Source organism: Aotus nancymaae, unplaced genomic scaffold (genome assembly GCF_030222135.1).
Source record: "Aotus nancymaae isolate 86718 unplaced genomic scaffold, 86718_ANA_hifiasm-v0.15.2.pri h1tg000036l, whole genome shotgun sequence".
Classification (NCBI taxonomy): domain Eukaryota; kingdom Metazoa; phylum Chordata; class Mammalia; order Primates; family Aotidae; genus Aotus; species Aotus nancymaae.
The window spans coordinates 52221520-52248628 of record NW_026988450.1 but is presented as its reverse complement, the minus strand read 5'-3'; the positions used below and the strand labels follow the sequence as shown (position 1 = coordinate 52248628).

At 38.4% G+C, this 27109-nt stretch overlaps 1 protein-coding gene across 1 annotated transcript in view; it reads right to left on the bottom strand.

Moving 5' to 3' along the window:
- FZD6 (frizzled class receptor 6) overlaps positions 1 to 8150 on the bottom strand; it is a 32047-nt gene extending 23897 nt beyond the window's left edge. The window contains exons 1-2 of the mRNA XM_012474995.2: positions 8015 to 8150; positions 6772 to 7106 (exon numbers count right to left, since the gene is read on the bottom strand). Coding sequence (XP_012330418.1) covers positions 6772 to 6948 — 177 coding nt within the window. The 5' untranslated portion in view covers positions 6949 to 7106; positions 8015 to 8150. The remainder of the gene's footprint in view (positions 1 to 6771; positions 7107 to 8014) is intronic.
- Positions 8151 to 27109: the final 18959 nt, after the last annotated feature.

Genomic DNA, 27109 nt, shown 5'->3' with positions numbered 1-27109 from the left:
TGTCGAGTACCTGAACAGTCCCTCAAATATTTATTTATTTAGGCATTTAAATAGTTGTTGAATGAATAAACACCAGCTGGTCTCAGTGAGATATACAGGGAAAGGACTAGCTAGCTCCTGATGCTATAATGATATGATAATGGAAGGAACCATAATATGGGCCTGGGGTTGGTGGCACTGTAAGATCCTGAAGAGAAAGTCTGGGCTAGAATTTTAATTGAGAGGGATCAAAAGAAGAAGTGTTTGATTTCTTAAAAATATATAAAGCATAGCCTAAGCAGAGTGGTCCTGTGGCAGTATCTTGGCAGTGCCTTGCCTCCTTGAGTACTGAAAATATGGGATATATAAACATTTGTCACTTTTCTGAAGCATGAATCAGAATTCCACTGGTACACGGAAGTAAGCCATATCACCAGTGAACAAGACCAAGTGACTGCAAAGCATCTGATCCTAAGCTCAGGATTTGTGCCTCCTACTCATGGTGATATACACAGTAACTCTCACGCAGTGAGAAAAGCTGTATTTCTTGCTCTGAATTGGCACCAAAAACAAAATCGATTTACAGTGAGGGTGATGAAAACTGAGTGAAAGAAATCTAAAATGTGATTGAAAAAAAGTGAGGAAGCTTAGCAAAACAACAAGCTCACTAAAGTCTAAAGGGACTCTTAAATATTTTCAATTACACCTCACTGGGCAAATAAAGTGGTTACAAAAGTCTTGAGTAAATTCTTTGAGAATGTCAATGGACTACCGTATAAGAAAGTGGTGCAAATTTTGATACTTATTTTCATGAATGCGATCAATCTCAGGCAAATCGGCTTCTTTAAAAAATGTAAAGGGATCCTGGAATACAATTGAATAAAAAACAGGAATTTGCACTATTTCCATAATGGAGAACTTACTTTTAAACTATTTGTTGCCAGGAACCATTAGAAAATTTAAATCATTTCTCCAAAAGAGATTTCCTTTGGAAATTAGATAAACATATATATTAACTGGCTGACACTACAAAGGAATCAGTCTAGCAAAGAATCAATTACCTTTTTAATGTTAACCCTTAGAACTTGAAAAATGGTAATTCTGGGAAAGCTACACATTCAGGTATTCAACGAATATGAACGAACATATGACAAATATATAACCTAGAGTAATAAAGCTTTATGATCTACATGCCAGCTTATTGGGAAAAGGAAATAATCACAAGAGTTTTTCCATGGAATACTAGGGAATAGACTAGAAATCTTGTGCCTATCAGCAGAGCCTCCCAGGAGAAATATCCTTTCTCTTCACATACAGGCCTGTGTATAAATCTGTGTTCTGCAGATTTAAAAGAAGCAGTTTAGATACTGTCCCTACAACTACAACAAAACATCACAAAGGAAGGTTTCTACCTTTAAAACACAACAGTAGTCATCATACACACAACTGGCTTGGAACACTTCTCAGTATTTCATTTTATATGATTAATATCTTACTTTCAGAATAGCTACAGTTATTTTCAGATAGTCTTTCCTGAAAAACAGGTTAATCTCACTAAACATTTTTTTTCTTTGTGTAAGAGCATATGAGGTAGAGAGGATGGAAGAAAGGTAAAAGAAGAAAGGGACTGGACTCTTCTAAAAACAGAAAAATGAAAACTCATAAAAGCCACTTATACAACAGAAATACATATTTTCCTTAGAAGTCTGTGTATCCAGTTTAACTGAATAGAGACATTCTAATAGTACATATTAACAGGTGGAAAGTAAAGGCTTTTTTTTTTTTTTTGGCTCACTTCCCTTTAGACTGTTTAAAAGGGGAATGACCACTTGCTGTTCCAAACATAATACGTGACCTGGCTTTTGCCTAGACCTCAATCAAGGCAATTGAAATAGAAAAATACAACATTCCTGTTTCCATTTACCCTAGATCAGTCTCAGCTCTTTCTGGATGAAATCAGTCTCTCAAGGGACCTCAACCTCACAATTTGTGAAACAATGCTCTAGATATGAAACAAAAGGAACACAATGGAAAACCAGCAGCCATTTGTTTTTCCACTTGAGAGAGTTAGACTGTACATCCTTTTCATTACAAAGGCCAGTTACTATGCAGAATTGTAAATTAACTCTTTGTAATACAAATGATTTCAGGTTCACATAATAAAATAAAGACTGAAGTCCCTTATTTTAAGCAACCTCTGAAACAAAACTAAAGAACCAAGATATCCTAGTCAGATTCTTTGGTTTGTGATAAATTTTACTTTAAAAAATTTATGTGGAAAGTAAGTAACATATAACTCAGGTAATGTATTAACATAAGAATGCACAATAATGTTCACTTATTACATTCCAAACTATCCTTAAAACATTTTCAAGTACTTTAAACCAAGGTTCAGCAAACTGTAGCCATTGGACCAAATATAGCCCACTGCCTGTTTTTGTAAATAAAGTTTTATTGAAGCACAGCCACACTCATTTGTTGGCATATTGTCTGTGACTGGTTCTGTGCCACAGTTTCAAAGCTGAATAGCTGTGACAGACTCTATGGTCTGCAAAGCCAAAATAATTTGGTCTTTTACAGTAAAAATTTGCAATCCAAACTTCTAAACCAGTGGGTCTTGAACTTTAACACTTATAAGAAACACCTGAACAGCCTGTGAAACCACAGCTGGGCTCCATCTTCAGAGATCATGATTCAGTAGATTGGGATAGAAGTCTGTGAACTTGCATTTCCAACAAGCTCACAAGTTGCTGGTCTAAGAAATAAAGTTTAAGAACCATTGCTCTAAGCCATCTCATACAATCACAGATTAAAAATGACCATAAAGGCTTAAATTCTGTAAAACAGGCTAGCTGTCACAAAATGAAAACTAGGAACAAAAAAAGGAATGAGATAGATCTCTTGAGTTATACGGAATTCTTGGTGGCTAAGAGAGTACAATTCGTTGCCATAGCCATCGGGCAATTCTTCAGCCCCTCATCCTAAAACTAATTCACAGTGAACCCTGGAAATTCAACAGGGACCAGCAGAAACTGAAGGCAATTGGGTTGGAGGTGTAAAACCCAATCCAATCTTTAGAGAAGCTATAAAACACATTTCTAGTAAGAGCCAAGTTATATCCAGCTATAATTTAGTACTCGATTGGACTATACAATTAAAGACTAAATAAAGTACAATGTTAGAAAAAAAAAGACTCATATAGTTTATAATCCAGAGGTCCAATCAAAAGTTGAATTCCTTCACTTCATATAAATAACTAGAAATTGTTAAAAATCAAATTCTTTAAATAAATTCTGATGAATATATGTAGAGCTAATGCGGGAAACAAAATAGAGGATGTCAACTGATGTATTTCATTAGCTAGGCTCAGACAGAATGAAAAAGAATGATACATAAACCACCTAAAAATATTAGTATATCTTTCATTTTGACACTGTAGATGATAGAAGTGGAAGGTAAAGATTGGGAGGGAAGATCCTCTTTGCTGACTTATTGGGACATAAAATACTACCTTTTTCCTCATTTAGCTTTTATGGAGCCTCTACCATGCTCAGAGGCTTTATACTTGGTATTAGCGATAGAGATGAAGAAAACACTATCCCTACCTTCAACAAATTCACAATCTAGAGACATGCAGATCACTGTAAAACAGCATGATAAGTATAAGAACTGTACATTTTAAGTACTGTAAGGGTATAGAGTGGGCTGATTAAATATGCTCAGGAAAAAGGTGAAAGAAAGGTTCACTAAAAACAGTTACTGCTTTAACTGAGACTTGGAGGACTTGAGCAGGTGAAGAAAGGTGGGTAGACAGATGGCCCACCAGAGGATACAGTGTGTGTAAAAATACAGAGGTGACAGAGAGTAATATGGATTTGAATTCTCCAAACAGGTCAGTTGGCTGAAGCAGAGTGTGCAATGTGGGGAGGTACAAGATGGGAGACTGGACAAGAAGGCAGGGTCCCACGTGAAGAGCCTGGGGTGCTCTAGAATCAGATCTTTATTTCTCCAGCTTTAGGGAAAGTGATAAAGGATTTTAACCCTAAAGTGGACTGCACAAATTTGCATTATAATAAAACCATTGTGGCACCACTAGAGAGATTGAAGCTTAGGGAATTTACTTTTGCTTTGTTTTTGTTGTTGTTGTTTTCATTTTATTTTGTTGAGTTGAAGTCTCACTCTATGGCCCAGACTGGAGTGCAGTGGAATGATCACAGCTCTCTGAAGCCTCCAACTCTTGGGCTTAAGTGATCCTCCCACTTAAGACTCCAGAGTAGACAGGACTACAGGTGTGCGCTACGGGGATTTTATTTTTGGTCTAACAAGACTTTGTATTCAAGGCACTTATGAGAGGGGGAGAAAGAGGGACAGAGCTAAATAGAGGTAAAACAATCACCCAGTTTCATTTTTATCTAAATGAAGTGTGCAAAGAGGTAGCAAAGTCTGAAATTTATACATTGCATTCCAAATCATAACAAATATTATCTTGTTTATCCAATAAGGACAAGGCCTAAAACAACCAGTTAAAGATGACATTATGGTCCACGTAGACAGAGAAGACTATCAATTCAGAGTGCTTAAACTTTGGACAAATCATAACTTCCCTGAGTTTCAGTTTCTTCACCTGTAATAATAAAGGGTTCAGGGGTTCCTTACCTTAGCTATATTTCAATATAATTTGTTTCCTTTATAATCCTACCCATTTTATTTATTTAAATATTGAAACTTCTCTTATTCTGAGAAGGGGTTAATGACACAAAAAAGGTTAAGAAGCTCTGTATGATCTTTAGGGTCACTTACAACTCTCAGATTATAGGATTTTGGGCATTCAAATACAGGAACTAAAAGAGAATACTACAGTATAAGGATAAATAGGAATGGGGCAGTAGGAAAAATATAACACTATAGACTAAAAAATTACATATAGGGATTAAAAGTCTGGCCCAGGTTGACATTATTTTTGCCTTTTCATTTCCCCTTCCTTTCTTCTGTAGACTTAGGTTAATGCTGGTATTGTGACTTCTTGATAGCTTTCTTCTTTTGTATCCTTAAACTTACTGAAGTATGATTTATAGGAAAAAAAAGTCATTAGCAAAGGCTATGAGAAAGGTTGGTTATACGTGGAAAATTATATAATGAAGAGGTTGGTAGTGTTAGCAATAACATAAAAGAGGTAAGAATAAAAAGTCTTCTTGATAACATCCAGACACAAAACTACCTGGGTCAATTTTTTTTTTTTGAAAGTAAAAATCAATTGGTTTTGAAAAGACATGTGTAGAACAAAGCTAGTTGTTACCATCTAATAATTACAGGCATTTAACAGCAAGAATGCATCTCTCTTGAGTCTAGATGATATTAATTTATAAGGTCACTGTTAGCATTCAAACTTAAAATGGTCCGCCGGATGCAGTGCCTCATGCCTGTAATCCTTGGGATGCTGAGGCAGGACGATCACTTGAGCCTAGGAGTTTGGGAGACCAGCCTGGGCAACATAGTGAGATTCCATCTCTAAAAGAAAAACCAAAAAACCTTAAAATATATGTAGTTACTACATACAAAGGAAATCAGATTTAAAAAAAATTAGGAACACTATTAAAACATGAACACATCATCAGAGAAAAAGCGAATGAAAGATGTAATTATTGCTTCACAGTGTTCCCATTATATATATATATTTTTGAATCAGATTGAACCATCAAAATGGTTCTGATTAATGAAAGTCTCAGTGCCTCATTTGTTCAGTGTTCAAAAGGACATCTTGCATCAGTCTGAAAAAACCACTGAACTGTAACAATATAATCTGTACTATCCTTTTAAATAACATCTACTTACTATTTACAAGCTTTCCTATTCCAGACATGAGTCCACAATGAGGCAGTCAGACAACTATTCAATTGAACAACAATAGAAGACTTCCAAAGCTGCAAAATCAAATTGATTAGAAATCAATTTTAAAAATAGTATCTATATTAAATTTGTAGGGATTTCCTCTCTTAACAACAATCTGAGGGAAAAAAGCCTTCACTATTCTCAGTTTTTCTGGAGAAAAAAACTATAAAAACAATGCATGTGTCTAGTTTTCTTCAGTAGACTTAACCTAACAAATCTTCATGGGAAGACAGTCTCCTGTCTGTACAGGTAGCTTTCTTCCCACACTCACTAGTTATTTGCATATCTCTAAACCAGAGACAGGTAACTGTGGCACCTAAGGCAATCTTTAGTGTCACTGTACTCCTCCCTCAACAAGTGGTTTCTTTTAACAAGTATTAAAGAACATTTAAGTGCTAGGCTTAGAAAACAAAGTCACTTTTTAGTGACTTTGTAATAGCCTTAAAATACAGTCTACAGCAACAAAATATTCTGATAATTTATTTGCTTCTGGAAAACTGTACCAAGTGAATTTTATGACTACTTTTAAAAACATGTAGATTCCTTCACTTTTCGTCCAGGCAATAAAGATTACATGTTCAGTGAATTAGAAAAAAATTCAGAATTCACATTTCTAGAGGACCTATCTCATACTTGATTCAGGAAAATATTTTCCAGGTACAAGGTATTTAGAAATCATCTGTAACCATCCTTCATTATATAAAATGAACCCTATTTAAGCGAATCTACTAAACAGCAAAAAACATAAGTCAGTAGAGGAATTTAATTTTCAAAAGGACTTTCCAAAACATGACTTGTACACAACTTGAAGAAATCGGCTCTGTTTAAAAATAAGTCACATTACTAGTCTACTGTAGAACAGAGCATAAACTACTTTTCAATAAAGTATGAAGCAGTACTCACCTTCATTTCCACCGCGGCAATACTCTGGTCATAATGACCCAGGAGATTAGGGAAAAATGTCATGTTGTAGGCCATTTCCATACACCTGGGAACAGTAATTGGTTCACAGGTGAAGAGACTGTGCCCTCTTACGAGGGGTAGAAAAATACACGTCAACCAAAATGTAAACATTTCCATTTTCTTCAAATTCCTGATTTTACCACATGGCTTGGATGAATCATTCTTTTCATCCTCAGAAGATACCCATCCAAAAATAAAATGTTTAAATTCCTCATTTCACTATTTTACCATTTTGAAGGTAGCGGTTTTCCTGAAAATGAGTCCTGGGTCAATTACTGTAAAAACAACGAAGAGGGTGTATCAGGAACATATGTCATAAACTCAAGTGCAGAGTTAAGATTTTCATCCCAGGTAACAAACACTGGAAAAACAATGCAAAATTCTGTCCTAGCGAGATAATCTCCCACCTGCCTTGGCATGGAATATATCATTTGCAGAGGAAGCTACACTTCTAGGGAACCGATGCTAGGAGGTTGGTGCTTGTATGGAACACAGGGTTAAAAGGGGGAATGGCAAGAGTAAGATGGAGGAAAAAGAGAACGCTGGTGATTCGGAGTAAATTTAAAAGGATTAATATAATCATACAATCTAAGGGCCCCTGTCTTATTAAGCACAAGAAAACTAAGGCCCTGGGAAATTCCTTAAGACCCAAAGAGTTCTCAAACTTATAAAAGACTCTGGCAGTCTTCTGAGTATGTAGTTGTCTCGTTTTTCAAAAGGCCAACTAGACGGAGATTTTTATGATTCCTCCAGCGGAGGAGCGACGTTGCAGTTTTCACTGGCTGGGAGGGTGTAGTGCGACCGTCGAAAGGAAAGTGCAAAAATCTGTCCCGGTGGGAGGGCGACGGCTGTGGGCCCCGGATTACGAATTACCCGTGCCCCAACACACGCTGGTCTGTACCCGGTCTGCCTGCGCCCCATACCAGGGCACCTGCTCCAGGCCTAGAGCCAAGCAGTAGCGTCCCTGGCCCGCGCGGCGCCGCGGGGCCCCGGCATCGCCTTTCAGAGCCGGTTCCCGCTTCCGAGGAAACTCAGTGCGGGCCGTCCCGCCGCCGCCTCCCCAGCACCTGCGGCTCCTGGCGCGCCTCATCCTAGCCGCCCCCGCGCTGCGCCCCTCGAGGCCCGCCCCGCTTTCTCCGGCACCCGCCCGGTCCCTGCCAGGTCCCGGCTGTGGGAGCCTCACCTCGGGCGGCGGTCGAAGGCCGCTCTCCCTTCTGGTCTCCGTCCAACCCACCGTCCCCACAGCGAACTGAGACGGCTCCGGGGAGCGTCGGGGACTGGAGCCGCCTCGGGAACCGCACGGGGAGCGAGAGCTGAGCGATCCCGCGAGACTGCGCCGCCAGGTCGGGCGGGCAGGTCCGGGCTCGCGGCGGCGGCAGCGGCGGTGGGACTGGCCCTGCGCCCGGGCTCCGCCTGCGCTGCGCAGCCAGGCCTGACTCTGCAGCCAGCCAGGACCCGGCCCCGGTGAAAGAACTCGAGGTGCCGCGGTCCGGCTGTGGGGCCAGGAAGCCGCCTCCACCTTGCCGTCTGTTACGGCCCCCGAGACACAAGGCTGAGCCCCATCTCGCTAACCGGGTCCGGAAGGGTTCCTGGACAACTGCTCTGAAAACAACAACAAATCCTTTTATTAATTCGGAGAGTCTGGTCACCAACTGGATGCTCAGGTAGCAGTGGGATTCCAACCCTGGCGGGTCCTACAGTTTTATTGATGCAAAACCGTAATAGGAAGTTGAATTGCTGTAGAAATCAACCTAGTGTTGGGTACCAGCTCTATCATAGATATTAAATTACCCTAATCTTTCAGGGGCATAGTGTCCTCACAGTATAGGAATGACAATAGTTGTAATGATGGTTAACGTTAATTGAGCACTGGCTGTAAGTCAAATAGTGCCAAATTCTTTACAAGTGTTTACACCTAATCTGTAATTTACAATCCTTTGGGTATATACCCAGTAATGGAATTGACGGGTCAAATGGTATTTCAGATTCTAGATCCTTGAATCGCCACACTGACTTCCACAATGGTTGAACTAATTTACACTTCCACCAATGGTGTAAAACTGTTCCTATTTCTCCACATCCTCTCCAGAATCTGAAAAAGAACAGAATATTTTGACGTATTTCAAAATAGTTACTTTTCACCTCTCCCTATTGGATGTAGGAGGTGATTTTTCTCTGATTTTCACTGAGAGAACCTGGGAGAGCTCCTGCAGGTAAAACTTATAAAAGTGTGGGTGTGCCCTCCGAAGACTAGGCCCCTTCGAGTTTTTTTTGTTTGTTTGTTTGTTTTGAGAGGGAGTCTGGCTTTGTTGCTAGGCTGGAGTGCAGTGGCGCAATCTTGGCTCACTGCAACTTGACTCCTAGGTGCAAGCAATTCTCCTGTCTCAGCCTCCCAAGTAGCTGGGATTACAGGCACCTACCACCACACCCAGCTAATTTTTGTATTTTTAATAGAAAGGGGTTTCACCATGTTGGCCAGGATGATCTCAATCTCCTGACCTGGTGATGTGCTCGCCTAGGCCTTCCAAAGTGCTGGAATTACAGGCATGAGCCACCACGCCTGGCTGGCCCCCTGGAGTTTTAAACTCATAGTCTTAACTATGCTGAGCCTCTAGCAATTCATCAGTTACAGTTCTGGTCTTCCTACTCTGTACTCGTGCCCCTGGAGGTTTCTGCCGGTGGGTTTCTGCTCTAGGAAATTGTGATTCTCTGTATCTGCCTGTTTGTCTCTCCAACTTTGGGGGCAGTGGCGTGCTCTGTGTCCTCACTTCTCTGATAGATCTAGAAAGAGTTGTTGATTTTCAGTTTGTCCAATTTTTTGTTTGTTGTTAGGACAGAGTAACAAGCCAAAGTAGAAAACTTAATTTCTCATTTTTAAAGATAGGTATTACTTTAAGAATTTGATTGATAATTCCAGTTGCTACTGCCTTAGCAGAAAGTTTCTCCAAGTTAAAATCAAGTTGAAAAATCCCAAGAGCTACAATAATTCAGGAAAGTTATATAATTTGGCATTAGTATTCATAGAATACTGGCTATATGAAAATTTCGATTATCACAATATAATTAAGGGATTTTCCTGAAGTGAAGGGAAGAAAGTAAATTTCATGGGGTAAATATGTAATTTGTAAACTGTATATGTTTTTATTAATTACTTACCCAAACATTTCCAGCCTATCCCAGACTATGCAAACACATGCAATAAAAATCAAATTTATCTGCCTTTGATATTTTGCCTACTCATTAAAACATAGCTTTACACATTAGAAACATTTTTGTCTTTATAAAGGTATATTTTTTTCAAGGTAGGAGGATAGAACATATTTCAAGTAGCAGTTTGTTAGTTCGATATATGAATTTTAGCTATGTAGACATATAGCATGGTGTCCTCCTTTATAGTCCTACTTAAGCGCTGCACACATGCTAGGTGATAGGCCTGCTTGTGACCACTGACCTGTTGCTGAGGCATTAGTAATTTGAGGAACAAACAGCGGTGGAGGGACCCCAGCTGGAGGAGGCTGGGCTGAGCAGGGTTATAGAAGAGTACAGAAGGAAAGAGGAACTTGGGAGGAAGCAGTTAGAACTTCCAGTGGCATGAACCCCTTCCCTCCTGAAGTTCTCTCCCAAGTACTTCTTTCCCTAAGCCTTGAAAGCTCTACCATGGCTTCCCTCCCTCCAAGTAACATTGTGAATTTGATCATGCACTCTCTTAATTTAGGGGACTCTATCCACATGACATAGAGGATAGTTTCTATTTAAAAACTAACTTTCACTTGAAATACATTCCCTGTCACTCCCTGCTCTAAAAGCTAATTGCTGCAGTGTTTGTAGCATAGCAATTAACCTTTGGGTTGTGTCCATTATTGTTGTATCTATTATGATTGGCCAGAAATAATAGATCTTCTAATTATTACCTCTAGTATTACTGGAAAAATAAAATTTTCAGTGTAGTAGTAACATGATACTGCAGGAAAGAGCCACATATTTTAATGACAGTTTGATATATAAGATTGCCTCTTTGGAGCTCTGGTATAGTCATTGCAAATAAAGAGATTCGTAATGCTAAAGAAAAACAGCCTTAACTCTACGAATGCTTTGAGTTACATTTTATGCCTGTGAGTTTACCTTGTTGGGTTTGTTTTTAGTTGCTTCAAATCCACCATCTGGTCATTTTAAATATTTAATATATTATCCTTTTTTTCAACCAAAGCAGCCATGTTAAGTCAAATATTAGAAATAGTATTTTCCCTTTATAAAGCTTGTAGCATCTAGAAAAGGGCTTCTTGCTCCAATTTAGTAATTTATACAAAATAACTAAATTAATTTACTTTGATATGCAAAACCAACTTTATACCAACTGTGGGTCATGGGTTGCTAATAACTCTGATCTTTAAAATTAAAAACAAATGTATTAGAAGAATTAATATTGTTAAAATGTCCATAGTACCCAAAGCAATCCATAGATTTGATGCAATTTATATCAAAATTTCAATGGCATTTTTCACAGAAATAGAAAAAATAATCCCAGAAGTCATATGGAATCACAAAAGACCCTAGGTAGCCAAAGAAATCTTGAGAAAGAGGAACAGAACTAGAGGCATCACACTGTCTGATTTCAAACTGTATTACAAAACTGTAGTAATCAAACCAGTATGGTGCTGGTATAAAAACAGACACACAGAACAGTGGAACAGTAGAGAGAGCCCAGAAATAAGCCTATATGTATATAGAGTCAGCTAATCTTTGACAAGGTCACCAAGAATGTACAATGGGGAAAAGATGGTTTCTTTAATAAATGATGTTGAAAAAAACTGGATATGCACATGCAAAAAAATGAAATTGGGCCCTTTTCTTATGCAGTATGCAAAAATAACTTGAAACGGATTAAAGACTTAAATATTACAGCTGAAACTATGAAACTCCTAGAAGAAAACCTAAGGGAAAAGCTCTTTGACATTGGTCTTGGCAATAATTTTTTTGGATATGACATCAAAAGCACAGGCAACAAAAGTAAAATTTTACAAGTAGAACTATATCAAACTAAAATGCTTCTGCACAACAAAGGAAACAATCAACAGAATGGAAGGACAATCCTATGGACTGGGAGAAAGTATTTGCAAACTGCATATCTTATAAGGAGTTAATGTCTAAAATATATAAGGAACCCATACAACTTAATGGCAAAAACAAACAAATGAAAAAAAAACAACCAAAGAACAAATAACTAAAAAATAGGCAAAGAACCTGAATAGATGTTTTACCACATAAAACATTCAAATAATAGGTATATGAGAGTATGCTCAACATCACTAATCATCAGGGAAATGCAAATCAAAACCACTATGAGAAACATCTTATACCTCTTATGATGGCTACTATCAACATGATGAGATGATATTGTCAAGAGTATGGACAAGAGGGAAACTTGGCACACTACTAGTGGGAATGTAAGTTAGTGCAGGCACACCTCATTTCATTGTACTTTGCTTTATTGTCCTTCATAGATACTGTGCGTTTTACAAATGGACGATTTCTGGAAACCTTGCATAGAGCAAGTCGTTGGTGCCATTTTCCCAGTGATCTGTGCTTACTTCATGTCTCTGTGTCACATTTTGTAATTCTTACAATATTTAAAACTTTTTTATTTTTATTATATCTATTATGGTGATCTGTTATCAGTGATCTTTAATGTTACTATTTAATTGTTTAGGGACACTGTGAACCATGCCCATAGAAGATGACGAACTTATTTGAAAAATGTTGAGTATGTTCTGTTTGCTCCACCTACTGACTGTTCCCCATCTCTCTCCTTCTCCTTGGACCTCCCTACTCCCAGACACACAACAATATTGAAATTAGGCCAATTAATAATCCTACAATGACCTCTAAATGTTCAAGTGCCAGGAAGAGTCACATATCTCTCACTTTGAGTCAAAAGCTGGAAATGATTAAGCTTAGTGAAGAAGGCACATTGAAAGCTGAGACAGGCTGAGAGCTAGGCCTCTTGTGCCAAACAGCTAGCAAAGTTGTGATGCAAAGGAAAAGTACTTGAAGGAAATTAAAAGTGCTACTCCAGTGAACACATGAATGGTAAGAGAGCAAAACAGCCCTATCGCTGATATGGACAAAGTGAGTGGTCTGGATAGAAGATCAAACCAGCTATAACATTCCCTTAAGCAAAAGCCTAATCCAGAACAAGGTTCTAATTCACTTCAATTCTATAAAGGCTGAGAAAGGTAAGGAAGCTGTAGAGCTAGCAGAGGTTGGTTCATGAGGTTTAAGGAAAGAAGCCATCTCTATAATATAAAAGTGAGGCAGCAGGTTCTAATGGAGAAGCTGCAGCAAATTATCCAAAATATCTAACTAAGATTATTGATGAAAGTGACTACACTAAATAACAGATTTTCAATGGAGACTAAACCACCTTATGTTAGAAGAAGATGTCATCTAAGACTTTCATACCTAGAGAGAAGATGTCAATGCCTGCTTCAAAGCTTTTATGGATAGAATTACTCTCTCTTTAAAGGCTAATGCAGCTGGTGACTTTAGGTTGAAGCCAATTATTATTTACCATTCCAAAAATCGCAAGGCCCTTAAGAATTATGCTAAATCCACTCTGCCTGTGCTCAATAAATGGAAAAACAAGGTCTGAATGACAGCACATCTGTTTACAGCATGGCTTATTGAATATTTTAAGCCCACTCTTGAGACCTACTGCTCAGAAAAAAAGAAATATTACTGCTCATTGGGAATACATCTGGTCACCCAAGAGCTCTGATGGAAATATTCAAGAAAATTAATGTTTTCATGCCTGCTTGCACAATATCTATTCTGCAGCCCATCGATCAAGGAGGAATTCTGACTTTCAAATCTTATTATTTAAGAAACAAATTTTGTAAGGTTATAGCTGCCAGAGAGAGTGATTCATCTGATAGATCTGGGGAAAGTAAACTGAAACCTTCTGGAAAGGATTCACCATTCTAGATGCTATGAAGAACGTTCATAATTCATTGGAGGTCAAAATATCAACATACCTTATTTTACAGACTTGTACACTGAGGCTTTCAGAGTTTAAATAACAGATTTAGTAAATGACTGAGCCAGGATTCAAATACAGATATGTTAGACTGCAAAGGCCATTTTCTCAAACCACTACACTATTCTATAGTGTATATACAGAATAATACTCATTCTGAAGAAGGAAGCATTATTGATTGGGTGTGGTGGCTCACACCTTTAATTGCAGCACTCTGGCAGGCTGAGGTGGGTAGATCTCCTGAGCCCAGGAGTTCAAGACCAGCCTGGCCAACATGGCAAAACATCATCACTACTGAAAATATGAAAATTGGCCAGGCATAGTAGCCCATGCCTGAAATCCCAGCACTATGGGAGGCTGACAGGGGTGGATCACCTCGGGTCAGGAGTTCAAGATCAGCCTAACCAACATGGCAAAACTCCCTCTCTACTAAAAATAAAAAAATTAGCCAAGCATGGTGGCAGGCACCTGTAGTCCCAGCTACTTGGGTGGCTGAGGCAGGAGGATGGCTTGGGCCTGGGAAGTTGAGGCTGCAGTGATCTGAGATTGTGGCACTACACTCCAGGCCTGGGCAACAGAGTGATACACTGTCTCAAAAAAGAAAAAAAAAGTCAACATAAATGAGAGTTTGGAGAAAGTTGATTGCAACCCCCATGGATGACCTTCGAGGTGTTCAAGGTTGAAGTGGAAGAAGGAACTGGTAGAAATAGGAAGAGAACTAGAATTAGAAGTGGAGCTTGAAGATGTGACTAAATTGCTGCCATCTCATGATCAAACTTTAATGGATAAAGAGTTACTTTTTATAGATGAGAAAAGAAAGTGGTTTTTTGAGATGAAATCTCCTGGTGAAGATGTGAATATTGTTGAAATGATAGAAAATGATTTAAAATATTATATTACATAGTTGATAAAGCAGCAGCACAGTTGAAGAGGATTGACTCCATTTTGAAAGAAGTTCTGTGTGTAAAATAGTATCAGACAGCATCATATGCTTCAGAGAAATCTTTTGTGAAAGGAAGAGTCAATCAATAAGGTACATTTCATTGTTGTCTTATTTTAAGAAATTTCTGCAGCTACTGAAACCCTCTCCAGCCATCACCCTGATCAGTCAGTAGCCGTCAACATCAAGGCAAGACCCTTCACCAGCAAAACGATTATGACTCTCTAAAGGCTCAGATGATTGTTAGCATTTTTCATCAATGATGTATTTTTAAATTAAGGTATTTACATTGTGTTTTAGACATAATGCTATCACACACTTAGTAGGCTACAGTGTAGTGTAAACAAAAGTTTTATATGTACTGAGAAACCAAAATAATTATGTGACTTGCTTTGTTGCAAAATTTACTTTATTGTGGTGGTCTGGAACCAAACCTGAAATATCTCCTAGGTATGCCTGTATGCCATGTGGAAAACAGCATGGAGGTTCCTCAAAAAATTAAAAATAGGACTACCATATAATCCAGTTATGCTTATGGTTATATATCCAAAAGAACTGAAGTTAGTATGTTGAAAAGATATATGCACTTCTGTGTTCACTGTAGCATTATTCACAATAGCCGAGCTATAGAAACTACTTAAGCATTTGTTGGTGGATGAATGGATAAAGAAAATATGACATAAGTATACAATGAAATATAATTCAGCCATAAAAAGACAGAAATCCTGCCATTTGTAACAACACAGGTGAACCTGGAGAAAATAATGCCAAGTGAAACAAGCCAGACACAGAAAGACAAATACTGTATGATCTTACTTATTTGTGGAATTTAAAAAAGTCAGAATCATAGAAGCAGCAAGTAGAAAGGTATTCGCTAGGGGGTGGGGGATGGGAGAAATGGAGGGATGTTGGTCAAAGGAGACAAACTTTCAGTTGTAAGATGAATAAGTTCTGGGGATCTAATGTACAGCATGGTGACTATAGTTATATACTGTATCATATACTTGAAATTTACTAAGAGAGTAGATCTTAACTGTCTCACCACACACACACATACACACACCACAAAATGGTAACTAAGGTGATTAATGTGTTAATTAACTTGATTGTGGTAATCATTTCACAATGTATATGTATGTCAAATTATCACATTGTATGTCTTAAACATACAAAATTTTTATTTGCCAATTCTACCTCAATAAAGCTAGGAAAAAGAAATCTAAAAAGTAAGCACAATGGGATAAGTATGTATCGTAGGTTGATAAGTGAAGGAAAACAAGGAGTTAAATTTTTACAGAAAGTGGAATTAAAGAATTATTACTATATTTCAGTTCAATAGATCAGATTTTATAGAAGAGGTGGGCTTTAGGGAGCTACTTGCATGTAAAATTATTGAGAGATTTGGTATTTCTGACATGGTATGTGGATGGGGAGACAGTTTAGAGGCAGCAGTGGGATAATTTAATACAAAGGACCTTGTGTGTTCTCACTTGAAGGCAGAAGCAGATGTACTACAAATAATGAAGCTTAAGCATCAGGGACCTTTCCAAGGCTCTATCTAATTTGATATTTGGGAATCTTACATTCTTCTTTAAAAAGTTCTCTAAAATTGTGCAAACTTTAAGAACCTCACAATCATAATTCACTCTTCTTGAATGGAGGAAAATAACATAGTGGAGACCAAGGAAGTTGGGTAATTCAGATGGGTTTTGAGGCACTTACTGACATCTGGAAGAGTTTAATTGATGTGTCCTTTGAAAGGGAGAGTGGTATAAGAGGAGGTTGCTGACATCTATTTTTGTGAATAATAAACCTTGTATTACTAGTTAACTTTTGTATGCATAAATTTGACAAAACTTAAAACTATTTATCTATTTATTTCAGGGGAGGTAGAACCCTGAGAAGTCCATGTACATGTAAAATCTTTGTTGCAGAGATCTTCAAACCAGGTAAGCCCTGCTAGCTTTTGTCCCTCCACTCCTTCCTCCAATCCAGAAATCCTTGCTGCCAAAGGAAGAATTTGTGGGAAGAGGAAACTCATCTCTCGTTGCTTGGCCTGGCCCTCCACCTTCTCCATTAATGACAAGGAATTTCTTTTCATCAAACAGTCTTCTTCATTATCCTCTTTCCATGGGTTGAATTTTTCCCCACACTGCCATGTCTGAAAGTAGAATTGAATTAGCCTCAAGGTGGATTCAACCTCCAAGTAATTCCACTAATGAACAACTTAATTCACAATAAAAACATGAGTCAGTCTTGACTCTTTTTAAATGTAATTTTGGATGATCACTTTTATTTTTAATCTTAAAGCATGGCCCTAACTAAAATGATTATACTTTTGCTCAAATTGAATGGATTATAATCTTAAAGATATTATTTTATTAAAGGGAGAGAGATGACTTAAACAAGAATCTTATTAATAAAATATTTCTATTTTAGTAAGAACTGTGGATAGAACAAATATTGTCTTTGATTAACAAATTCACTATAACATAAATGACAATAAGAGATTTATATGGGGTGTTCAACAACTAGAGACATCTGAGATTGTAAAAGCCATTCTATGGGCTTATGATAGTTACAAGACAAACTGAAAGTTACAGAATGTCTTCCTAAATAAAATTTTCTTTAGTTAGAAAAAAACATAGTTGTCAGGTCTAGGCTTGAGTTGGGTGAGACTGGGATATGATGGGTTGGACAGAAATAGAGGGGGAGATAAAATATATATTACCAAGGAAGTATAAAAAACTGTTAACTTTGGATTCCTAATGGCTGCATGGAATAGGTGGCGAGTCTGGTGTGCAAAGGGGACTGTTGCCTTTCTTTCACATCAATAGGGCATGACTTTCATAAAAATACTTTGGAGGAAAATAGGAAAATTTCACAGTATAGTATATACATAAGTACAAAAGGCAAAAATGAAATAAATACACAAAGGTAAAAACAACAATGACATACCATACCCAGCTTTTTTTTTTTTTTTGAGACAGAGTTTTGCTCTTATTGCCCAGCCTGGAGTGCAACGGTGTGATCTCGGCTCACCACAACCTCCCCTTCCTGGATTCAAGTGATTCTCCTGCCTCAGCCTCCAGAGTAGCTGGGACTATAGGCACACTCCACCACGCCCAGCTAATTTTTGTATTTTTAGTAGAGATGAGGTTTCATCATATTGGCCAGGATGGTCTCGATCTCTTGACCTCATGATCCGCCTGCCTTGGCCTCCCAAAGTGTTGGCATTACAGGTGTGAACCACCGTGCCTGGCCTTCATACGCAGCTATTAAAATTGTCAAAATTCAAAGCAATGACACCACCAAATGCTAGCAAGAATGTACAGCAACAGGAACTCTCAATCATTGCTGGTGGGGATGCAAAATCGTGTAGTCACTTTGGAAGACAGTTTGGTGGTTTCATATAAAACTAGATATACTCTCACCATATGACCCAGCAATTTCCCACCTAGGTATTTACCCAAAGGAGCAGAAAATTTATGTTGACACTAAAACCTGTACATGAATGTTTATAGCAGCTATGTTTATAATTGTGAAAACTTGGAGGTAACTAAGATGTCCTTCAGTAGGTGAATGGATAAACTGTGGTATATCCAGAAAATGGAATCCTATTCAGCACCAGAGAGATGGGCTATCAATCTATAAAAAGACATGAAGGAACCTCAAATGCATATTACTAAGTGAAAGAAGCTAATCTGAAAAGTCGATTATAACTATATGACATTCTGAAAATATGAAAAACTATACATAGGCAAAACTATGTAGACAGTAAAAAGATTGGTGGTTGCTAGAGGTTGGGAGGGAGAGAAGAATAAATAGGCAGAGCATAAAGAGTTTTGGGGCAGTGAAACTACTCTGCATGATACTATAATGGCAGATGCATGTCGTTGTGCATGTGTCAGAACCCACAGAATGTACAATGTCAAGAGTGAACTCTAACATAAACTACAGACTTTGGGTGATAATGATGTGTCAATGTAGGTGCGTGGATTATAACAAACATACTGTCTGGTGGGGGATGTTCATAGTTGGGGAGGCTGTGCATGTGTGAGGGCAGGGGGCGATATGGGAAATCTCTGTATTTTCTGCTCAGTTTTGCTATGAACCTAAAGCTTCTCAAAAAAATACAGTTGAAAAAGAGAAGAGAGGAGAGGAGAGAGGAGAGGAAGAGAGAAGCAGGAAGGATTCTGTGAAAACTCCCCAGAACAAGACTGTCATCTTGCTTTTGAGAGTCTGATGGTTAATTTAAAGGGTGGAAGGGGTTCTATCTGGACCTTAAAAAACCATGGGCAAGAAGGAGTTGAAATTACCGGAGTTTCCTAAAACATTAGTTACACAGTGGGTGAAATAAAAGGAAGGTCTGTACAGACACACAGGCATTGACACTACTCTGCCTAGAAGCAGTGGTCAAATCCCTAGCAGTGGACTGGGAGTGTGGATGGGGGTCCTAGGGGATTCTCACTGTCCCACGTTAAGTCAATAATTACTAAGCTGTTGTGTGTGTGTGTGTGTGTGTGTGTGTGTGTTAGGGGTGGGGAAAACTGCACCAGGGCTCCAAGAGTTATCTGGGGAAAAAACCTACCATGGCAGGGAAATGAGTGATATTGCCTCTTCTAATGGGAAAATTGGATAAGGCAGAAGAAATTTCTAGAAAAATATATATGTCTTGGTCATGTTTCATCCAGTTTTGTAAATGGAATTTCCATTTAAGACATCTCAAAACAGACAGCTATATACTACCAGACTTTGCAGAAAATGTTGAAATAGACACATTCCTTGGCTTTTTTCCTGTTGGGCTGGTTTAACTGCAGTTTAAATGTTGGCAGTCCATTGTATTCAACAAGAAAAACAGGGATTTAAGATATTTTGTAATTATCTTGGGCTTCAAGGAAACTATATCTAGGAGGAAAAAAACTGGCCTATCTTGGACATCAGGCATGATTATTAAACCTGCTTTTAACATTTTATTTCACATTTGATTCCCTACTTAAGACTTTTGCATAAGCCCATCTCATGTGTTTTTTAAACCTGATTTACACACATTTCTAATTGTGAATAGAATGGAATGTGAATAGAATAAAATAGAAATTAATTCTCTCATACTGAAGAATTAATTCTCTTTTGGAGAAGGAGTGTTTCTTCTACTTGCTCCCATGTTTTTGGTAATGAGTCTTTTAAGACATTTCTTCTGATCATAGGTTCTAAGTTTTAAGCTTAATAGTGAGATTACTCAGAAACAGGGAGTAAGAAAATGACTTTCAGGTGGCAGAAGCCTGGAAAAATGAACGAGATATTTGGCGACATCCCAGGCTCTGCAAAGAAAGCCTGGTGAAAATAATCAGGAAATACAACTACGAGGTTTTGTGAGTGCAAGTATAGTCCCTGCACACAATATTCCCCTTAGGGCCACTAGCAGGAGCAGTGTGGTGTGACTAATAGCAAGTGCTGTAGCTTTAGACTTTCTGGGTTCCAATCCTAGGCTGGGCATTACTAACTCTGTACCTTAAGTAAGTTCCTTAGGTTCTCTGCCATGGTTTCTGTATCTGTAAAATCAGTTTCATAACAATAATCCATTTTTCGCTGGTTGTTGTGAGGCTTAAGAATTAATTTAGGCAAAACACTAAGACTATTGCCTGGCAAGTGGTAAGATGCCCAATGAATGTTGGATGTTACTGTGTCCATTGTGGAAAGTCCCTGGAGGCCTGCTGAAATACAGGCAGATGTCAATGGCATGAACTATTCTGACAGGGACATTAGGCATTCCCTTTATCTTCCCTTCACGTCAGGAGGTGCTTATGAGAATCATGCAGCAACCATTTCTTACTGCCCTTGAGCTGATGCGACAACTAGTTGGTTCTTCTGGTCTCCCCTGAGCTTTCCCATGAATATGTGGTGAGTTACAATGCAGCTAGGTGGCTCTGCTTCTGGAGGTTGGCTAGCTATTCACAGGGATGTTTCTATTCTCTTCCATGTAGCCCCTCATCCTCCAGCAGGCTAGTCTAGCTATAGTTTGTTCACTTGGTATTCTCAGGCTTTCAAAAAAGAGATTGAAACTATACAAGGCCTTTTGAAGCCTAGACTTGGAACTGGCATGAAATGTCTTCTGCTGCATTCTTTTGGGCAAAGCCAGTCACAAGGCCAGCCCAGATTCAAGGGTTGGGGAAATGCCATCTCTCAGTGGGAGGAGCTTGAGTCATCCTGCAAAGGAAAATGTATGAAGGGAAGGGAATAACTGCAGTCATTTTTGCAAACAATCTTCTACACTACACGATTTCATAATTTCTTTTTCAACATTTCTGGCATGTAGTCATGTACCTGGAGCATCTTCCAAAATGAGTAGATTACTGTTTTACTAGGCAGCTCTTACTGTGGGAATGTTCTCCCTTATTATTCTTCTGTAGAGACACAGACTCTCACAGAATCTTTGAATCACAGAATTGAAGGTCATTTAGGCAACGGACTCTTTGAAGCCCAGTTCCTGTACAGGAAGCCACAGGAAGTCTGCAATTTCCACTGATTTGTCCCAGTTCTACCTTTTGGAGCAAAACAAAACATTATGTATTTATTACTCATTTGTTTTTAAAAGCTTCCAATCAAGGCCAATATGGGCATTACATAACAGATACATGCTCCATTCCAGCCACCGTTTATTCATTATCCTTTATTTATTCATGCGCTCAATATATATTAAGCCATTTCCATGGGTCAGGAATGCATTTTAAGATAAGTAAGGTGTGGGGTTTCAAGTCACTTAGATTTGGATTTAACCCTCATTTTACTGTCTGTCTGCCAACTGTGTGAGACTGGGGAATGTTATTATTTAGTTTCTCTAATTCTGTTTCCTCACCTAAAAAGTGAGTATGATTATCCCTACCTCATTGGGAGATTGTGATAGTTAAATAAAATAACAAATATAAAGTGTCTGACCTATACTAGACACTCAGTTAACGGTAGCTATTAATCATTATGTATCAAGGGACAATAATATTCCAGATACGTTTTCTGTGATCTCACCACCTCCTGTGGCCTCAAATTATTTTTCATGTCTTGGCAATACTTTCTTCTTTTTTTTATTTTTATTTTTTGAGATGGAATCTCACTCTGTTGCCTAGGGCTGGAGTGCAGTGGTGCGATCACTACAACCTCCACCTCCCAGGTTCAAGAGATTATCCTGCCTCAGCCTCCCGAGTAGCTGGGACTACAGGCGCCGGCCACAACACCTGGCTAATTTTTAAATTTTTAGTAGAGAGGGAGTTTTGCCATGTTAGTCAGGCTGGTCTCAAACTCCTGACCTGAGGTGATCGACCCCCATCTGCCTCCCAAAGTGCTGGGATTTCAGGTGTGAGTCACTGTGCCTAGCCAATTTTCATATTTTCAGTAGAGATGGGGTTTCACCATGTTGGCCAGGCTGGTCTTGAACTCCTGGTCACTGCAGATCACTCCAGGTGATCCACCCACTTCAGCCTGCCAGAGTGCTGCAATTAAAGGCGTGAGCCACTGTGCCCAACCAAGAATGCTTCCTTCTTTAGAATGAGTACTGTTCTGCATATACAGTATAGTATAGTATAGTGGTTTGAGGAAATGACCTTTGGAGTTAGACATATCTGTATTTGAATCCTGTCAGTCACTTACTAACTCTGTTATTTAAACTCTGAAAGCCTCAGTGTATAAATCTGTAAAATAATAATAAGAAGAATTCAAAACTTTGACATGAGAATTATAAAACCCTTAGCTTGGTGCCTGACACTTAGTGAGTCCTTGCGCTGTCCACTCTATTCAATGCATTTTTTGTTACGTGTAGCACGGTGCCATGGAAAGAATGAGAAGAAAACTGGTCAATTCACTACAGCTCTTGGAGTCTTCACCTTAATGTATAAGGAAGGGGATCAATTCTGTAGTCCTCAGGGTACCTGGTAGCCTAGGAATTACTTCCTCCAGATTGTTCCTTACTTCCTTTATCAGAAATAGAATTATGTAGGAGTGTTAGAGTGTAGAAAGTACATGAAAATGGAAATTCACAACCCTTCCAGATGAAATAATCCCATAATTGTGAGTATCTTGGCTCCTCAGGAATGTGCCAGGCCACCGTTCCTCTGATGATCAAGTATGACTATCTGGAAAGTCAAAGTTGGAGAGAAATTGCCCTCTTTGCCCAGGCATTATGCCTGGAGTTTTATATGGTGTTAAATAGAATGTGGGGTGTAACAGCAGCTGTAACTGAAAGAGCAGGCAGCTAGATAGTTTGTTTTGAAAACCACTAATGACCAGGGGCTAATTTCCTTTCACTGGCTACATATTGTTCAGAGGTGGAAAGGAAGATTGGAACAAGTAATTCAATTCCATATTCTAGTGCCTTAGAATGTTTTTTAAAAATCTAAGTCTTGGCAAATGATTGCCTTAAGGATAACTCCCCCAAACATGATGAGTAGATCTAACATGAGAAGATGATTGCAGAACAATTGTGGGACTTGTCACTTTTTTTAATGTAAAGAGCTCCCACTAGTGTTAATAGAGGATCCACAGGAAAAATTCAGTGCAATACACAACGATGCCTGACTTTGGTGAAAGGCCTGATGTGCCATCACATATTATGAATAGCAGCCCACGGTAGCTGCATGCAGCTAATCTTGTTGGGTTTGTTTCATTTAGGACTCAGCATTTCTTTTATGTTTATTCTTTTTGGTTCCCAAAGGCTCCCTGTAAGTTATCTAAGAAAAATACTATGTCCAAGATGTAGTTGAGCAATGAAGATGTTTGTTTGTTGTTTTTTGCCCCTATGAGAAAATCATTTCACTACTAGATGTGTCTTATTAGCACCATTCCTGACTTAAACAAAGATAAGATGCTCCTTTGACACAGTTGTAAGAGTGGTTCTGTCTTGTGAAATTCCTGTCATTTCAATTGGAATATTTTTCTTTAGGCAGCTGACAATATATAGGCTGTATCAACATTATTTGTTTAAGAAATGTATCTATAGATGCTTGTCTATTCTCTTAAACCACTGAAAGAGCAGAAGAGATTGTGGAAGAGATGGCCAGGTTGGCACAAAATATTACATTTCTTAATAAATTAAGCCTCTGAAATGTATTGGAACTATTATAAAACACTTGTAAATATTTATAACTCTTTTTTTATCTTTAAGCATATGATAAAGAAAAGTTAACACAAACATACAGTGCAATGTGTAATGGTTAAAGTCTTAGCATGTCAGGGTGGTATCAAAAAAGTCACTCCTGGGAACAAAAGAGCAAAGAGCAAGAAAACTTATATCATGTGTCAGGTCCAACAAACATTATTTTGACATAATGAACTTTCATAACATATGATAATTAAGTCAGTCTTCCATATTAGTATAAAAATTCCATAATGTATGATAATTAAGTCAAGGAAGAAATGATCCATCCTATAAGAAGAATAAGGAGACCTTGAAATTACCAGCTAGACAAAAAGACAAAGAATAACAGAGAAGAGGGAGAAAGAAAATATTTAGCAAATACATTCACAAAATTGGAGCTAAAAGGAACTTGGGAGACAAGTTGGGCTACCATCTCTCCATAGACTTTCTGTGTCTTACTCTGTCCCCATGATCAAAGTTTTGAAAATATTTCCTTTAAGTGATAATTATAATGAACACTTATTGGGCACTTACCATGAGTCAGGCCTTTGCAGAATGGTTACATCATCTTGTTTAGTTGTTCCAATAACTCTATAATCCTAAGAGGTAAGTAGTATTATCATTGTCACTTTTCCAGATGGCTCCCAGAGATTGAGGAACTTGCCCAAAGTTACGTAGCTTGTAAGTGACAGAGCCAGCGTGGGAACCACATCTGTCTGAGCATTATGATCTTCTGCCAGTCATTTGCCTGCCTACTCCTATCTCCAGTATCACACTTTCATTATCTACTTTGCATCATAGGTGCTAAATCTATGCTGTGTAATATGGAAACCACTAGCTACATGTGGCACTTTAAATTAAATGAATTTAAAATTTAGTTCCTAGTCATCTCAGACACATTTCAAGTGCTCAATAGTCCCTATGTAACTAGGGGCTAGTGTATCAGACAACATAGATTATAGAACATTTCTATCACAGCAGAAAATTCTGCTGGACCCCTCTGAATTCTAGACCCTGTAAACAACATTTTCTTTCAATAAACTCTCAATGCCAATGGAAAGCACTGATGGGTAGTGCTTTCTCTAACAACCTCTGATGGCTACAGACTCCGGTGTCCTTTGGCAATTTTAGCAGCACTGTCTGTGGGCTACAGCTGCTGGTAAGCAGTATATAGCAGTGGTAGCAGCTGCAGGCCCTGGTGATGTGTCAGTGGTTCTGGGAGCAATAGCAAGCCTCAGCAGTAACAGAGATGAATGCCTGATGGGACTGGTAACAGCAATTTCTTCCTTTCTTTTGATCCAGCTTTAGGGTGGTAGCAGATTCCTGCAGTTGCTCATCTCATTTTTGCTCCTTCAGGCCTTCCAGCACTTGTAACTATTTCTTCTGTTAACTTTCCTATTTGAAATACCTAGCGTGTTTCTTACTAGACTCCAACCCTGAGTCTAAGTTCTTAACCATTAAGTTATGGTTGAAAGAAAATGAAGAGTTGAGATTTAACCAAATATGAGTGATTATTATCTAGACCAAAGCTTGGAGTGATTATTAGCTAGAATGCCTAAGCTATCAAAATACGTTGAGAACCACAGATACAACTTTTTTTGGTATGGTAAACATTTATTACTTACATAAAAATATTTTTAAAAAATTAGTAGTTATAGATCTTCCCTTGATCTTTAATCTTACTCTAAAGTTTTGACAAACCTAAAATCAGATTTCTTAGGAATACTAAAATCATCAATTAGATTAATTCCATGATTAATCAGCTGATTTTAGCATCAAAAAAGTTATAACTTACACCTACTGTACTTAACGTATTCAAAGTTAACACTACTCATTTTTTTTTTTATTGCATTTTAGGTTTTGGGGTACATGTGAAAAACATGCAAGGTTGTTGCATAGGTGCATACGTGGCAGTGTGATTTGCTGCCTTCCTCCCCTTCACCTATATCTGGCATTTCTCCCCATGCTATCCCTCCCCAACTCCCCACTCCCCCTCTGTCCCCCCCCTCCCCCGCAACAGACCCCAGTGTATAGTGCTCCCCTCCCTGTGTCCATGTGTTCTCATTGTTCAACACCCACCTATGAGTGAGAACATGTGGTGTTTGATTTTCTGTTCTTGTGTCAGTTTGCTGAGAGTGATGGTTTCCAGGTTCATCCACGTCCCTACAAAGGACGTGAACTCATCGTTTTTGATGGCTGCATAATATTCCATGGTGTATATGTGCCACATTTTTCCTGTCCAGTCTATCATCGATGGGCATTTGGGTTGGTTCCAGGTCTTTGCTATTGTAAACTGTGCTGCAATGAACATTCGTGTGCATGTGTCCTTATAGAACACTACTCATTAATGGTTAAAGGGGTTGAGGATATAGAGGATGGGAAGATCCTGGAATGTAAATTCTCCTATTATTTCTATTAAATCCATAATCTACAATGTAGAAATCTATAATATAGATTTCTATAAATGTAGCTACTTAAGAGAACTTTCCATAAAGGAGACATTTGATTATTGACTTACTGCTTATTCATGCTCCTCCCACCAACTGTTGATCAGGGACAGAAATAGTAAAAGAGGATAAGGTGGGACTTCCAAAATGTTGGCACAGGAGTTACATGGATCTTCTCACAAGCAAAACAGTGATATAACTGGTGAAAACTATTATTAAAAATCATTCAAAATATCTGGAAATTGTCTGAAGGAAATATGACAATGAAGAAACATTCATTCAAGAAAGTCTACTAAATTTTGTTAAGAACAGTGGCAGTTTGTGGCATTTAAGCTACAACCAGTTATATTACTCTTTCCTCTGTCTCCAGCTCTGTGTTACAAAAGTTCTACTCCATGTGTGCACAGCCAAGAAGACAGGGGCTCTCTCTCTCTCAGTCTGGGGTCATGGTTCACCATGAAAGTGCAGACCACTAGAAATTCTCTCCCCTAACCCTCAGTATCATGTTGCGGAATCTCTGTAATTCTGCAAATTATTTTAGTATATGTAATGTATGTCATTAAAAAGAGTTGTATTTAATGTATGTAATTCTGCAGAAAAAGGTAATTTCAGACAGCCATGGCTGAAACTTCTGGGTCTCTATTCTGCCCTCCAGTACTAGTGATAAGCGGAAGCTGTATCCCAAGGATTGCAAACAAAGACTAGGGGCTCCAAGTCATCCCTACCCCAACTTA